The sequence below is a fragment of the Cololabis saira genome, chromosome 3 (genome assembly GCF_033807715.1).
Source record: "Cololabis saira isolate AMF1-May2022 chromosome 3, fColSai1.1, whole genome shotgun sequence".
In the NCBI taxonomy this organism is placed as follows: Eukaryota; Metazoa; Chordata; class Actinopteri; order Beloniformes; family Belonidae; genus Cololabis; species Cololabis saira.
The window spans coordinates 41,655,581-41,670,061 of NC_084589.1; the positions used below are offsets into that span (position 1 = coordinate 41,655,581).

Genomic DNA, 14,481 nt, shown 5'->3' on the forward strand with positions numbered 1-14,481 from the left:
AGTGCTGCCCTGGGGCCTAAACATTTCTCAAATTATTCATTTATTCAATACCGACTAGTTTTTAGAGTGACTGAGTATAGTTGAAGTGACCCTGCAATGGACTGGTGTTCTGTCCACGGTGTATGTTCTCTTTTCACATGAAGATGGATGGATGGATGGATGGATGGATGGATGGATGGATGGATGGATGGAATTTTTCAATATTTGTCAATATTTAACCTGCTGAATAAATCTTTTGGTAAATAAGGGGGTTTAACTAATTTGTTATTGCCACTAAAACACTTTACATGCTTAAGGAAACAATCATTTTGTACTGTTTCTCTGAAATGTGTGAAGCTTCCTGTTTGAAATAAAGTGACAAAACAACCAACAATATATGAATTATTTTCTCTCATTGATTCTTCATAAATTGTGTTTTTGGTATATTTTAAGAAAAGCAATAAAAACTATTATAAACCCACTGAATGAGGCTAAAACAAAATAAATCGTATCCCTTTTAGCAGCCAGTACTTTGTCTGCAGCCTTTGTGGGTCAACTGGAGGATTTTCCAGGACTCCTTGTGGCCAGTTAGAACAGGACGGTGTAGTAATGGTAAGTAGATAGTAATCAATAGTAATGAATGCATAAGTCATTTTTTGTGTTATACTCTAAAGACATGTGATATTCTTGTATTTGTTTAGATAGTGAATCTCCAATATATTTAGAGCCCTGAAAGAGGGGTCCAGAAATCTGTTTTGCCTGAATTTGAAAACTACACATGAGAGATCAACCAGATCTTTGTGCATCTAAAATAAAACTGTGACTTCAGGAACAGATACACTTCCTGAGGCTTCCTACACAGAGCTCGGTGTCATCAGCATGTTGGTAACAGTAACGCCCTAACAAAGAATGTAAATAGAGAACAGAGTTGGGCCCAGACTGGAGCCCTGGGGAACACCATAACAGGCTCTGGTATATGTGAAACTGATAGCAACATAGAACTTACAACAGACCAAAGTTACTGTATATACTTGAACACGATGATATGTGGAATCTTTTTTACTAAGAGATTGTGGTCAAGCGTTTCTGATGGGGTAGTGAGAGGATCAGTTTAAACACTGGACCATTTTCATAGGCTATAAGGAAGCCATTTAAACATTCACTGATACAACTTATTATGTACTCTATATCCAGACTGTCCATGCAGCAATTCTACAAATGGTCTTTTTAGTTGTTCAAGAAATGAAAGCAAGGCGAGATTAAAATCTATAATTAGCTAAAACGTCAGGATCAAGAGTGTAATTAGATCAGGCAACGATTTAATTAACTGAAACTGTTACTACATTGTAAATACAACTTACCACTGACCTGATGTTAATATCAGTTACCTGCCCAAAATCTTCACTAAGATGGTCGTCAAATGTATATATTTGATTCACTGATTTCGGTCGGCCTCGAGGAAATTCTGGAGGACCGTTCGGCGCCTCAGAAGGGGGAAGCAGTACTCTGCCGGCACCATTTATGGTGCTGGTGGGGAGCTGTTGACCTCGACTGGGGACATTGTCGGACGGTGGAAGGAATACTTTGAGGATCTCCTTAACCCGACTGACATGCCTTCCACTGAGGAAGCAGAGGGTTGGGGCTCGGAGGCGTGCTCATCCATTACCCAAGCCGAGGTCACCGAGGTGGTTCGTAAGCTCCTCGGTGGCCTGGCACCGGGGGTGGATGAGATTCGCCCTGAGTACCTCAAGTCTCTGGATGTCGTAGGGCTGTCTTGGCTGACACGCCTGTGCGACATTGCATGGAGGAAGGGGACAGTACCGCTGGGGTGGCAAACCGGGGTGGTGGTCCCTCTGTTTAAAAAGGGGGACCGGAGAGTATGTTCCAACTACAGGGGGATCACACTTCTCAGCCTCCCGGGGAAAGTCTACGCCAGGGTACTGGAGAGGAGATTACGGCCGATAGTCGAACCTCGGATTCAGGAGGAACAATGCGGTTTTCGTCCCGGTCGTGGAACACTGGACCAGCTCTATACCCTCCGCAGGGTGCTCGAGGGTTCATGGGAATTTGCCCAACCAGTCTACATGTGCTTTGTGGATCTGGAGAAGGCATTTGACCGTGTCCCTCGTGCCATTCTGTGGGGGGTGCTGAGTGAGTATGGAGTCCGGGGCCCTCTACTAAGGGCTGTCCGGTCTCTGTATGATCGAAGCAGGAGTCTGGTTCGCATTGCCGGCAGTAAGTCAGACTTGTTCCCGGTGCATGTTGGACTCCGGCAGGGCTGCCCTTTGTCACCGGTCCTGTTCATAATTTTTATGGACAGGATTTCTAGGCGCAGCCAGGGGCCGGAGGGGATCCGGTTTGGGAACCTCAGGATTTCATCTCTGCTTTTTGCAGATGATGTTGTCCTGTTGGCTTCATCAGACCGGGACCTCCAGCATGTGCTGGGGCGGTTTGCGGCCGAGTGCGACGCGGCAGGGATGAGAATCAGCACCTCCAAGACCGAGGCCATGGTTCTCGACCGGAAAAGGGTGGCATGCCTTCTCCGGGTGGGTGGAGAAGTCCTGCCTCAGGTGGAGGAGTTCAAGTATCTCGGGATCTTGTTCACGAGTGAGGGAACAATGGAGCGTGAGATTGACAGGCGGATCGGTGCAGCGTCCGCAGTAATGCGGTCGATGTACTGGACCGTCGTGGTAAAGAGGGAGCTGAGTCGAAAGGCGAAGCTCTCGATTTACCGGTCAATCTACGCCCCTACCCTCACCTATGGTCATGAACTTTGGGTAGTGACCGAAAGGACAAGATCGCGGATACAAGCGGCCGAGATGAGTTTCCTCCGCAGGGTGGCTGGACGCTCCCTTAGAGATAGGGTGAGGAGTTCGGTCACCCGGGAGGAGCTCGGAGTCGAGCCGCTACTCCTCCACATTGAGAGGAGTCAGCTGAGGTGGCTTGGGCATCTGTACCGGATGCCTCCTGGACGCCTCCCTAGGGAGGTGTTCCAGGCATGTCCCACCGGGAGGAGACCCCGGGGAAGACCCAGGACACGCTGGAGAGACTATGTCTCTCGGCTGGCCTGGGAACGCCTCGGACTCCCCCCGGAAGAGCTGGAGGAGGTGTCTGGGGTGAAGGAAGTCTGGGGATCCCTGCTGAGGCTGCTGCCCCCGCGACCCGGTAACGGATAAGCGGGAGAAGATGAGTGAGTGAGTGAGTGAGTGATTCACTGCTCAAAAGGCATGCATATAAACATACGCGTGTGTGTCATTTGTTTAGTTTCTCAGCATACATGATGATACGTGAAAATGATTAAATAGTTGATTATCATAATGCTCATTATTTTTTTTTATACAAGAATGGGACAGCTGTAAGATGCAAGTTCCCAAACAGGTTCTTAAAACATTAAGCTTTGTTTAAAATGTATTATCAAATAATCGTGAATAGTTTACATTAAACTTTTACATTTGTCCATTAAGAAATAAGGAATGACAACTTTTATAGGTGAGTTATTTTTCTATGAAGTTAGATTACATTTCTAAAACTGTAATAATGTGAAGAAAAATCAAATCAGGTATTCAAATATGAAGAGGAAAGGGTTTTCAAGGACACGTGCTATCTCTAAATAAGTCAGGTTACTCAAGTTGTAAATTATTAAATACCTGATAATTAACTGTGGCTGATCATTTCCAGAATTTTATATTTAATTATTCTTGTAATTATGAAAGTGTTATAATTTCACACTTCTCTGCTTTGTTCAGTTCAGTCGAACTGTTGTGATTCATCACCACCGGCAGGTGGCGCTGTCTGCAAATTAACTCAATGAAGAAGTAGAAGAAATTCCAAGAGTTACAAAGATCGTCTCGTAAGCAAAAGCAACTGTAACCACTCTTTTATTGAAGCAAGATGTTTCTGTTTTTCAAAATAAATCCCTACAAAAACTAGTAACTTAGTCTTTAAACATAATATTTTAGCAGCAACAGGAAAATATTATTTTGTAGAAATGAATTGCACTCTGCATACCCAGCATTTACAGTTGATAATTTTACATATTAAACTGCTGTTTACATGTGGAATGCTGTTTCTTTTGTGTATTTTTTTTCTTACTGGTGTTTTATTTATTCTTTATTTCATTCATTTATAAAATGAAACAACAAACAATTTGATATAAACACAAACGTTCCTAAATTGTGAATGAAAAGGAGCAGAAAGAAGAAGAATCTTATTTAATCTGCCTCTTTTTCCCAATAAATCAATTTACAAAGAACGTAAATTAAAAAATTGTGTTTTCAGTTCTTGATTCTTTTTGGGGGTAATTTTTTTAAATGAATGAAGCTGATGAACTTTTTTGTTTGCTCTCTCAACAAATGAACAAAGATTATTCATGAATCATAATTAGGTTAATAATGTCACCACATTTAAAATATGTGAAAATCTTTATATAAGAATAAGAAGAATAAGAATAAGCTTTATTGGCCAAGTATAATATAATCTATACACAGACTCAAACACACACAGAGTTTCTGAGTTCATGTTTGTTCTAGTTCTGCCTGGTTAATAAAGAAAAGTACAAAGGCTTGAATTTTTGTGCTACTTGTGCTTAATTCATTTTTTTATTCTGTTATTATTTTATTTTATTATTTAGTAATAAAGTACTTGAATTTACTTTATTATTTTAATTTAAGCTATTTTTTATTAATTTTAATTTATTTTATTATTTTATTGATTTAATTTGCCTGAAGATGATTATTTTGTACTTTTGTCTGTTTGAATGGCTTTTTTACTTTTACTCAAGTAATTATTTGGATGACTACTTTTTACTTTTACTTGAGTCATATTATTCTGAAGTAACAGTACTTTTACTTGAGTAAAATTTTTGGCTACTCTACCCACCTCTTCTAATTATTGTTATTCAAGAAAAGAAAATGTTTGGTTAACACAAAAATGTGATAGAAACCGGAAAAAATGTTGCGAGTAAGACCTCTTCCTTTTATAAACAGATCTTTGGTAACGCATTCGCTGACGTTCGTTTTCCCTTTAGCAGCGAGGAAAGCTACCAAACCCTTCAATAATTACAAGCATCAGAATGGTCTTTTTACTGCATTAATGCAGGAGACAATGTTAAAATCGCATTGATACTTTAATCTAGTGCAGATATTTGCTTTGGTTGCGTGTGTGATTGTTTTAGCTGGAGAGGTGAGCCATGTTCACAGAACTCAACACGATCCTGAACACATCTCCAGAGAGCTTCACGCCGGTAAGGATTTAAGGCCGATTTATGGTTCTGCGTTACACCAACGCAGAGCATACCGCGTAGGGTACGCGGCGACGCACACGTACTTGCGCGTCTCCGCGTACCCTACGCCGTAGGTTCTGCGTCGATTCAACGCAGAACCATAATTCAGGCTTTACTACTTTTCCCTTTTCTTGCACATTAAAATACACTTTTGAAACTTTTGATACAAAGAAAGAAAAGGCTAATGGTCAAGTTTGCCACACGTGGGCTCAAAGTTTGTTTCAGTAAGCTGAGCCAGTGATTAAAGCAGCCAATAAGACAACATTTGTGTTTTGCAGAAGTCATGTAGTCAAGTTTATTTGTATAGCACAATTCAACACAAGGTAATTAAAAGTTCTTTACATCAACATTAAAAGCAGAAAGACACAATTAAACAGTAAATAACGAATAAAATGATAAGAAAAGAGGTAAAATAATAATAAAAAGCACAAGTTGTTAAAAAGTAAGGGCAGAGTATACAGTAAGGCAAGTTTATTTACAGATTTATAGAATATTGTGATTTTCTGTAATGCAATTACAAAAACAAAAATATCATGCATTCTGGATTCATTACAAATCAACTGAAATATTGCAAGCCTTTTATTATTTTAATATTGCTGATCATGGCTTACAGCTTAAGAGAACTCCAATATCCTATCTCAAAAAATTAGAATATTCTGGGAATCTTAATCTTAAACTGTAAGCCATGATCAGCAATATTAAAATAATACAAGGCTTGCAATATTTCAGTTGATTTGTAATGAATCCAGAATGTATGACATTTTTGTTTTTTTAATTGCATTACAGAAAATAAAGAACTTTATCACAATATTGTAATTTTCTGAGACAGTCCTGTATATAGCACAATTCAACACAAGGTAATTCAAAGTGCTTTACATCAACATTAAAAGCGGCAAGACATTATTAGACAGTAAATAACAAAAAAAATGAAATAAAATTATGAGAAAAGAAAGGTAAAATAATAAAAAGCACAAGTTGCTGAAAACTAAGGGCAGTAAATAGTAGACAATAGTTGTCGGTTGTTAGAGATTTTTGAAGTAAATAGAGACAAGAGATAATCACAGAAATCAGTTGAATGGAAAAGATGAAAAGAGGAAGATCGGATATCTTGTTGTTAAGCAGAGAAACAAAGAGATTTGACGTTTCCTTCCAGAGTAGTAAGGCAAGGCAAGTTTATTTGTATAGCACATTTCAAACACAAGGTAATTCAAAGTTCTTTACATCAACATTAAAAGCAGCAAGACACAATTAAACAGTAACAAGTCAATTAAAAAGGGAAATAGAAATAAGAAATAATAATACAATACAATGAAATAAAATAGAATAAATAAAATAATAAAAAGCACAAGAAAACAGTAATGTTTTTATCCCCGATTTAAAGTGTGAGCAGACCTCAGGTCTACAGGAAGTTTGTTCCACCGGTGAGGAGCAGAATAACTGAACGCTGCCTCACCTTGCTTGGTTCTGGTTCTGGAACCACAACAAACTTCATAGGGAACTAACAGATCAAGCATGTATTTTGGTCCAAGACCATTCAGGTCTTTGTAGACCAGCAGTAAGATTTTAAACTCTATCCTTTGACTCACTGGAAGCCAGTGTATTGATTTCACGACCGGTGTAATGTGGCCCTATTTCCTGGTGTTTGTAAAGACTCTGTAACCTGTTATTTCACAGGGAGAGTTCATCCTGGTGTCTGACAGACAGAGTGATGCCTCTTTTCTCATCCACCACTTCCTCTCCTTTTACCTGCGAGGTGAGATGATATAACACTTGTCAGTAGTTAAAACCAGTGGACTCTTTGTATTAAAGCTTAACTGTATGTGTGTTTTCTACTTCAGCGCGATGCAGAGTGTGTTTTCTGGGTCTGGTCCAGTCTTTCAGCCACTACACTGCTGTCAGTCAGAGACTGGTGAGTGTTTCTGAATTTTACATATATAAATGCATTATTAAACTAGGAAGAGGAGCAGATATTTTTCAAATTATAGTTATTCAGATTTGTGTTTGTCATTTGATGCTGAATGCACATCTCTTGCAAATCTTGCTGCTGTTGGGAGGGTATTGATATGTTTTTTTGAATGTGGTTATTTGTCTCTTATGTACACACTGAATTCTGGTGGTAATTGTCTTAACATGTATGTGTGATCCTAGGGTGTCAGTTTAACACAAGCGAAGGAGAAAGGTCAGCTGATATTCCTGGAGGGGCTGAAGGAGTCTTTGTCTATTTTGATTCCTCAAGACGATGAGACAGAAAGTCAAGCCATGGACTTCCTCAGGTGCGATTAAATAATCACTCTGATTGCTAACGCTGCCTGGCCGCAACCGAAAGTTACACATCTGTATTTTGTCAGACCAACTTTGCCCACACATTTGCCATCCCATTGTTTCAGTTAATGTATGCAATTTCATAACATTTATTTCCACCTGGAGTTGCATTCTTTTTTTTCTTTTCCAATTAATCCACTCTGGACGTTTTAGAATAGAAACTGAACCAAGGCCTGACCAACCAAAGCAATCCCAGACCATAACTTGTGGTTTTTTGTTGTTTTTTTTTTTTTTTTTTTTTTTCTTCTCCCTAGCAACTGCACATGTGACCTACGAACAGGACTTACGTTGTCGTTGACATTTATACATCTATCCGTTGTTGTTTTTTGTTTCTCTGTAACTACTCCAACAAGCACTAGGTCACAATCTTTTGTGAGTTGCAGCCGACAATTGTTGAGCGACAGTAACTTGGACCGACATTACCATTATACCATCGATTTAAACTTCTACCAGCTTTTAGGTGATCACCAGTCAGGATCATTCCTGATTTTATTTCACCCGTTTCAAATGCTATCAGTCCACTGAATAGGAATTTATCATGTGTAATCAATCAGAGCCTTGAATGGTGTGAGTAGATGGGATACTGTCTACTTGGTAGATTTTTTTCATTATTCTTTGGGTTGATAATGGCTTTCTCTATGTGGTTAGAATTTGGGGTTTAGCTTAAGGTTAGGGTTAGGTTTTAGAGACAAAACATCTACTGAGCCTAAGTTTCGTTTTCAGTAGCAGTAGCTGGGTTAAAATACATAGAAAAATACATCTACTCACACCATTCAGGGCTCTGATTACACATGATAAATTCCTATTCAGTGGACTGATAGCATTTGAAGCCGCTGTTTATTTCAACCACATTTCCTCCCTAAAGATGACAATCCACCACTATCCTACTAGGATTTCGTAACACATTGGGCATCCTTAACCCTGTTTTCGTAATTTCAGCAGCCTTTTGCTTGCTTGGTGCTTACAGTACTGTGGCAGGGTGGAGAGGTTGATGGGACACACGCACCTGTGTCCCATCCGCCTGAGTGGCTGCCGCTCTCCACCCTGCCTGCCTTATAAGGCAGAGCTGGACAGCAGCAAGGGGTCCTGGGATCTGCCGATCGTGAGGTGCTGCTGGCGTGAGGTGCTTGTGCACTGTGTCCTGGGTGATTTGCTGTAATAAAAGGGTCTGCACTAAACTCCGTGTCCTCTCCATCCTGTCGGTCGGGCCCCGTAGCAACGAACCGTGCTACAAGTACCAATAACCTCCCCCTTCTGAAACAGCGTGATATCTTTCCTGGAAGGGTTGTTAAAGGAATAAGAAGCTCCTCACTGCACTAGGGTTGAATAACTTGTTGCCAGCGGAAAACATATGAATCCCTGCATTATTTTTCTATGGGAAGCTCTAACGTTTGCGTGGGTAAACCCAGGTAGGGACTTTGTTTTTTGGCCGGAGTGTGTAGTAAACATTAAACCTTGAACACATTTCTCTCTTTTCTTCACACCTTGCTGCCGCTGTATCGTAACTTCCCTCTCTTTCGCCTCTCTCCCCCATCAGAGATCCGGCCGCCGGTCTGCAGAGGCTGTACCAGTTTGTCCGGTCCGGCCTGACCGGCCCCGGTGAGGGAGAGGCCGGGGCAGAGCCGGGCGGGGCCGAGCCGTGGGGTCCGTCGGTGCTGCTGGTGGACGACCTCAGTGTGCTGCTGAGTCTGGGGGTCGGTGCCGGAGCCGTGCTGGATTTCAGCCACTACTGCAGAGCCTTGGCCTGCTCTCAGCTGCAGGTCTGACTTTCTTTAAGATCAGCATGTCTTCTCGCTAATCTGTTAGACTTCCTTTTACTCAGTAATTTTCTTGCCATGAAAGTAAAGTAACGTCACGACTTTCCCCCCGACTGCAGGGGAATATGGTGATGGTGGTGCGCTGTGGCGGGGAAGGAGAAGGTGATGATGGAGACGATGAAGGCTCAGAGTGGCTCCTGACGGGCCTGACGCACCAGTGCAGCCTCACCCTTCACGTTCAGGGTCTCCCAACGGGCTACTGCAGGGACATACACGGACAGGTGTGTGACTGATGCCTATTCTGACCTGAGAGCGTTTAACTTCACTCGATGAAACATCTGGAGCCAGATACATCTTAACTCAGCAATAAAGTTGTTTTCACATCAGATTTTATAAAAGATTTTGCACAGCAATCAAGATTTTTTAGCTCCCGATCCGATCCCGATCACTTGAGTTTGAGTATCTGCCGATCCCGATTTTTCCCGATCCGACCACTTTTTTTTGGCTCCCGTAACATTTCCGATACTTTTTCCCAATCAGATACATTTTGGCAATGAATTTAAAAAAAAAAACAAAAAAAAACTAAAACTCAAATTATCCCAAGTTTCTTTTATTGTCCACTGGAGAACAACATGGACATTTATTTCAACAAAGCTTATCAGCACTGGTGCCACAAAATGTAAAAACATGAAATTGTAAACTAAAACTAAAACTGCAGACTAGTACAATAACAAAAATAAATAAATTTAACTTCAAAAGAGGTAGTTGAATGACATCCAATCAAACTCACAAACACAAGAAAATTAAAATACTTTTTGGCTTAACCTTAGTGCAATATTCTGAATTGCATGAAATGAATAGCAGTAGCTTAATGCAACATGAACATATATAACATTTCACAATTCAAACATCGTTTCGCTGCGGCCGGAAGTGATGTTAAATGCAATGATATATAAAACGATTTAATATTAAAAACATTAATACCGTATTGGCCCGAATATAAGATGGTGTTTTTTGCATTGAAATAAGACTGAAAAAATGGGGGTCGTCTTACATTCGGGGTCTAGACGTTATACCCATTCACAACGCTAGATGGCGCCAGATATCTTTAAAGCGAATGCTGAACTTAACTTCCCAGGCCAAAGTGAACCCCTGTCACGAAGAAGAAAAATAAAAAATAGCGCTAAGAAAGAAGAGAGAAGAAAATAAGATAAGAGATAACAGAAAATGGAGAAACGTAGTGACAATCTGGAAAAAATGCTTTTTCTCTCCAATATATTGTTATAATCATTTGTTTCAGATGTACTGTAATTATTTTCTGTATAAAAATTGAATTTGGTGTTCAAAAAGTCTCTTTTCAAACTAGAGTCTTGAAAAAGAGGGGGTCGTCTTATATTCGGGCCAATACGGTAACTAGGTATGTCCCGATACTTTTTTGGCCAATACCGATGTTTTGAAAATGCCGTGATCGGGCCCGATCGATCGGGACAACACTAGGCAATACAGTAACTATGGTATAATTAGCACACTACAGCAAACATTGAAGGTGTTGTTGTTTTCCAGGTGGAGGTGTGTTGGAGGAGGAGACTCTGTGACGGGCAGCACACACAGAAGAAAGTCTTTCAGTACAAGGTCCACGATAAAGGAGCCTCGTTCTTCGCCCGGGGGACCTCTAGCGCCGTTCTTTAGCTCCACCTTTCAACGTCTTTCCTCATGACTGGAAATTGTGACGGCTAAATTTGAATTTCACAAAAAATAACAGACTACTTAGATGCCACAGAGGAAGTGAAGCAGTTGACTCGTCTCCATCGCTGGCGACCCTGAGCTGCCTGGTGAAGGGACTGGAGCGACTGTGTGATCGGCGTCACCTGATCGGTGCGGCTCCAGAAACCTGCAGGACGGCCTGCTGGGTCTTTATCGGGAAGATTACACACTCAGGCAGTTTTTCATACTTGGCTGCTTGGATGAATCCAGTTTGTATTGAAAGAGCTTGTAGACATGCAAAGTTATTGGAAAAAAAAAGCTGTCCAGCGTTTGTCCAGACAGAGTTTACTTCAGTTAGTATTTCTTAAGATGAAATGTTGTATGGAGCTTGAGCAGCACTGCTTTTTATACAATAAAAATTGACAAAATATCATGTTATCGTTGAATTACTGATAAAGTTATTGACTTTTTAACTTTTAATTAGTTATTGTATTACGGTATTTGCTTTACCAGTAAGGTTTGTCAAACTTATTTTTTGTCTCATGACAAAATAAATGGGCTGTTTATGCTGAACAATTAATTTGTACATTTTTTTTTTTATTAAACGTTTTGTAAATTCATTTGATAGATTACATACTCAAATTATTTTAATGCATTGGGTTTATGTATCACTTTAAAGCTCCTAGACAGCTATAATCCCCCAGAAAGGGTTTATAACACTTGCTGACAAAATTCCAGGCTTATGATTAAAAAAAAAAGATTAAACAAAAGTAACATCTGGTGTTTTGATTGTCACATACCAATAGATTGATTAATAAATTCTTGCTGACATCGTGGCCTGGCCTGTAATAATTGCTCGGGGGTTCATGTTCTGGGTCTCTGGAAAGTACCTAGAAACTATTTTTGTTATAATAGACGCTATATAAATAAAATTGAATTAGAACATGTCAGATTTGTAGCTGATGACAGGTAATGTCTACAGTAAAGCTACGTACAGATACATACAGAAAACTATCCTCATGAACTGGAAATACAAGAAAAAATAAAAGGCACAATGGGAAAACTTACTCACATCTCCATGGATTATCACCCCCAACACTCAGTAATAGAACCGCTCTCCATCTGGTCGCCACTCATTAACTTTCTACACACCTGCTGATTTTTAATCTGTTCATTTTTATTTATTAGGGCCCGAGCACTTGCAGTGCGAAGGCCCTATTGTATTTGCAGGAATTTTTATTAGGGCCCGAGCACCTTCAGTGCGAAGGCCCTATTGTATCTGTAGGAATTTTTATTATTATTATTATTATTTTCCTGACAAAAGGAAGGCCTTTTTGCCCCCCTAAACGTGCCCAAAAAGTCACCAAATTTTGCACCCAAGCCAGGCCTGGCGAAAAATTTGATATTTAATGGTTTGCATTATTAGGCGTGGCAAAATGGCTCAACAGCGCCCCCCGGAAAACTTTGTGCCTCAAGCCCCACGATACGGTTTGACGTACATGCACGAAAATCGGTACACACCTGTATCATGGCGCAACTTAAAGAAAAGTCTCTTGGCGTCATGTCGAGAAACCGAACAGGAAGTCGGCCATTTTGAATGAATCGTGTCATTTTGGCGAAATTTATGCCTTCCTTCGGCAGTTAATTCAGCCCGAACCGTAACGTGCACCCAGGTGTGTTATACATCAAAATGTGCGTCTCCATCCTCCGACACCACGCATTACTTTTCTCTTTGAAAAGCGTTACCGTGGCGACGCTAGACGCCAAAAAGCGTGCCCACCCTTCATCTGATTGGTTCAGACAGAAAAAACTTTGCGCCTCAAGCCCCATAATACGCTTTGACGTACATGAACGAAAATCGGTACACACCTGTATCATGTCGCAACTAAAAGAAAAGTCTCTTGGCGCCATGGCCGAAACCGAACAGGAAGTCGGCCATTTTGAACATTCTGAATTAATTGCGTAATTTTGGAGCAATATATGCCATTCCTTCGAGAGTTAATTCAGCCCGAACCGTATCGTGAACCCAGATGTGTTATACATCAAAATGTGCGTCTCCATCCTGCGACTACACGCATTACTTTTCTCTTTCAAGAGTGTTACTGTGGCGACGCTAGACGCCAACAAGCGCACCCCCCCTTCATCTGATTGGTCCATATTTGATAGTTCCCCAAAAGGCACCAAATTTGGCATGCAAGCCAGGCCTGGCGATAAATTTGATATTTCATTGTTTGCATTAATGGGCGTGGCAAAATGGCTCAACAGCGCCCCCCGGAAAACTTTGTGCCTCAAGCCCCACAATACGGTTTGACGTACATGCACGAAAATCGCTACACACCTGTATCATGGCACAACTTAAAGAAAAGTCTCTTGGGGTCATGCCCGAAACCGAACAGGATGTCGGCCATTTTGAATTAATCGTGTCATTTTGGCGAAATTTATGCCATTCCTTCGGCAGTTAATTCAGCCCGAACCGTAACGTGTCCCGAAGTGTGTTATACATCAAAATGTGCGTCTCCATCCTGCGACTACGTGCATTACTTTTCTCTTTCAAAAGTGTTACCGTGGCGACGCTAGACGCCAAAAGGTGCGCCCCCCCTTCATCTGATTGGTCCATATTTGATAGTTCTCCAAAAGTCACCAAATTTTGCATGCAAGCCAGACTTGATATTTGATATTTCATGGTTTGCATTAATGGGCGTGGCCTAACGGCTCAACAGCGCCCCCTAGAATACTTTTATCTGCCATAACTTTTGAATGGTTTGACATAGAGAGTCGTGGGTGGTGTCATGGGACTCTGTAATGAGTCCTCAAGCTTCGTTGGCCTTAATTAGCCCCGCCCCTTCTTCTGATTGGTTGTCCCTTTTTTCTGCTATAACTTTTGAATGGTTTGACATAGGAAGTCGTGGGTGGTGTCATGGGACTCTGTAATGAGTCCTTAAGCTTCGTTAGCCTTAATTAGCCCCGCCCCTTCTTCTGATTGGTTGTCCCGATTTTCTGCTATAACTTTGGAATGGTTTGACATAGAGAGTCGTGGGTGGTGTAATCAGATTCTTTATGGAGCCCTTGACCTTCATTGGCCTGAATTAGCCCCGCCTCTTCTTCTGATTGGTTGTCCCTTTTTTCTGCTATAACTTTTAAATGGTTTGACATAGGAAGTCGTGGGTGGTGGCATGGGACTTTGTACTGAGTTCTTAAGCTTCGTTGGCCTTAATTAGCCCCGCCCCTTATTCTGATTGGTTGTCCCGATTTTCTGCTATAACTTTGGAATGGTTTAACATAGAGAGTCGTGGGTGTTGTCATCAGATTCTGTATGGAGTCCTTGACCTTCATTGGCCTGAATTAGCCCCGCCCCTTCTTGTCATTGGTTGTCCCTTTTTTCTGCTATTACTTTTTAATGGTTTGACATAGGAAGTCGTGGGCTGTGTCATGGGACTC

General features: G+C 41.1%; 1 protein-coding gene across 1 annotated transcript; it reads left to right on the top strand.

Annotated features, from left to right (window-relative positions):
* The first annotated feature begins 4,981 nt into the window (after window positions 1-4,981).
* elp6 (elongator acetyltransferase complex subunit 6) lies at window positions 4,982-11,510 on the top strand. Its single transcript, XM_061718570.1, has 7 exons — window positions 4,982-5,221; window positions 6,935-7,013; window positions 7,099-7,169; window positions 7,409-7,533; window positions 9,120-9,342; window positions 9,459-9,620; window positions 10,903-11,510. The coding sequence occupies exons 1-7, from the start codon at window positions 5,168-5,170 to the stop codon at window positions 11,026-11,028; spliced, it is 840 nt and encodes a 279-aa protein (XP_061574554.1). The 5' UTR covers window positions 4,982-5,167; the 3' UTR covers window positions 11,029-11,510.
* Window positions 11,511-14,481: the final 2,971 nt, after the last annotated feature.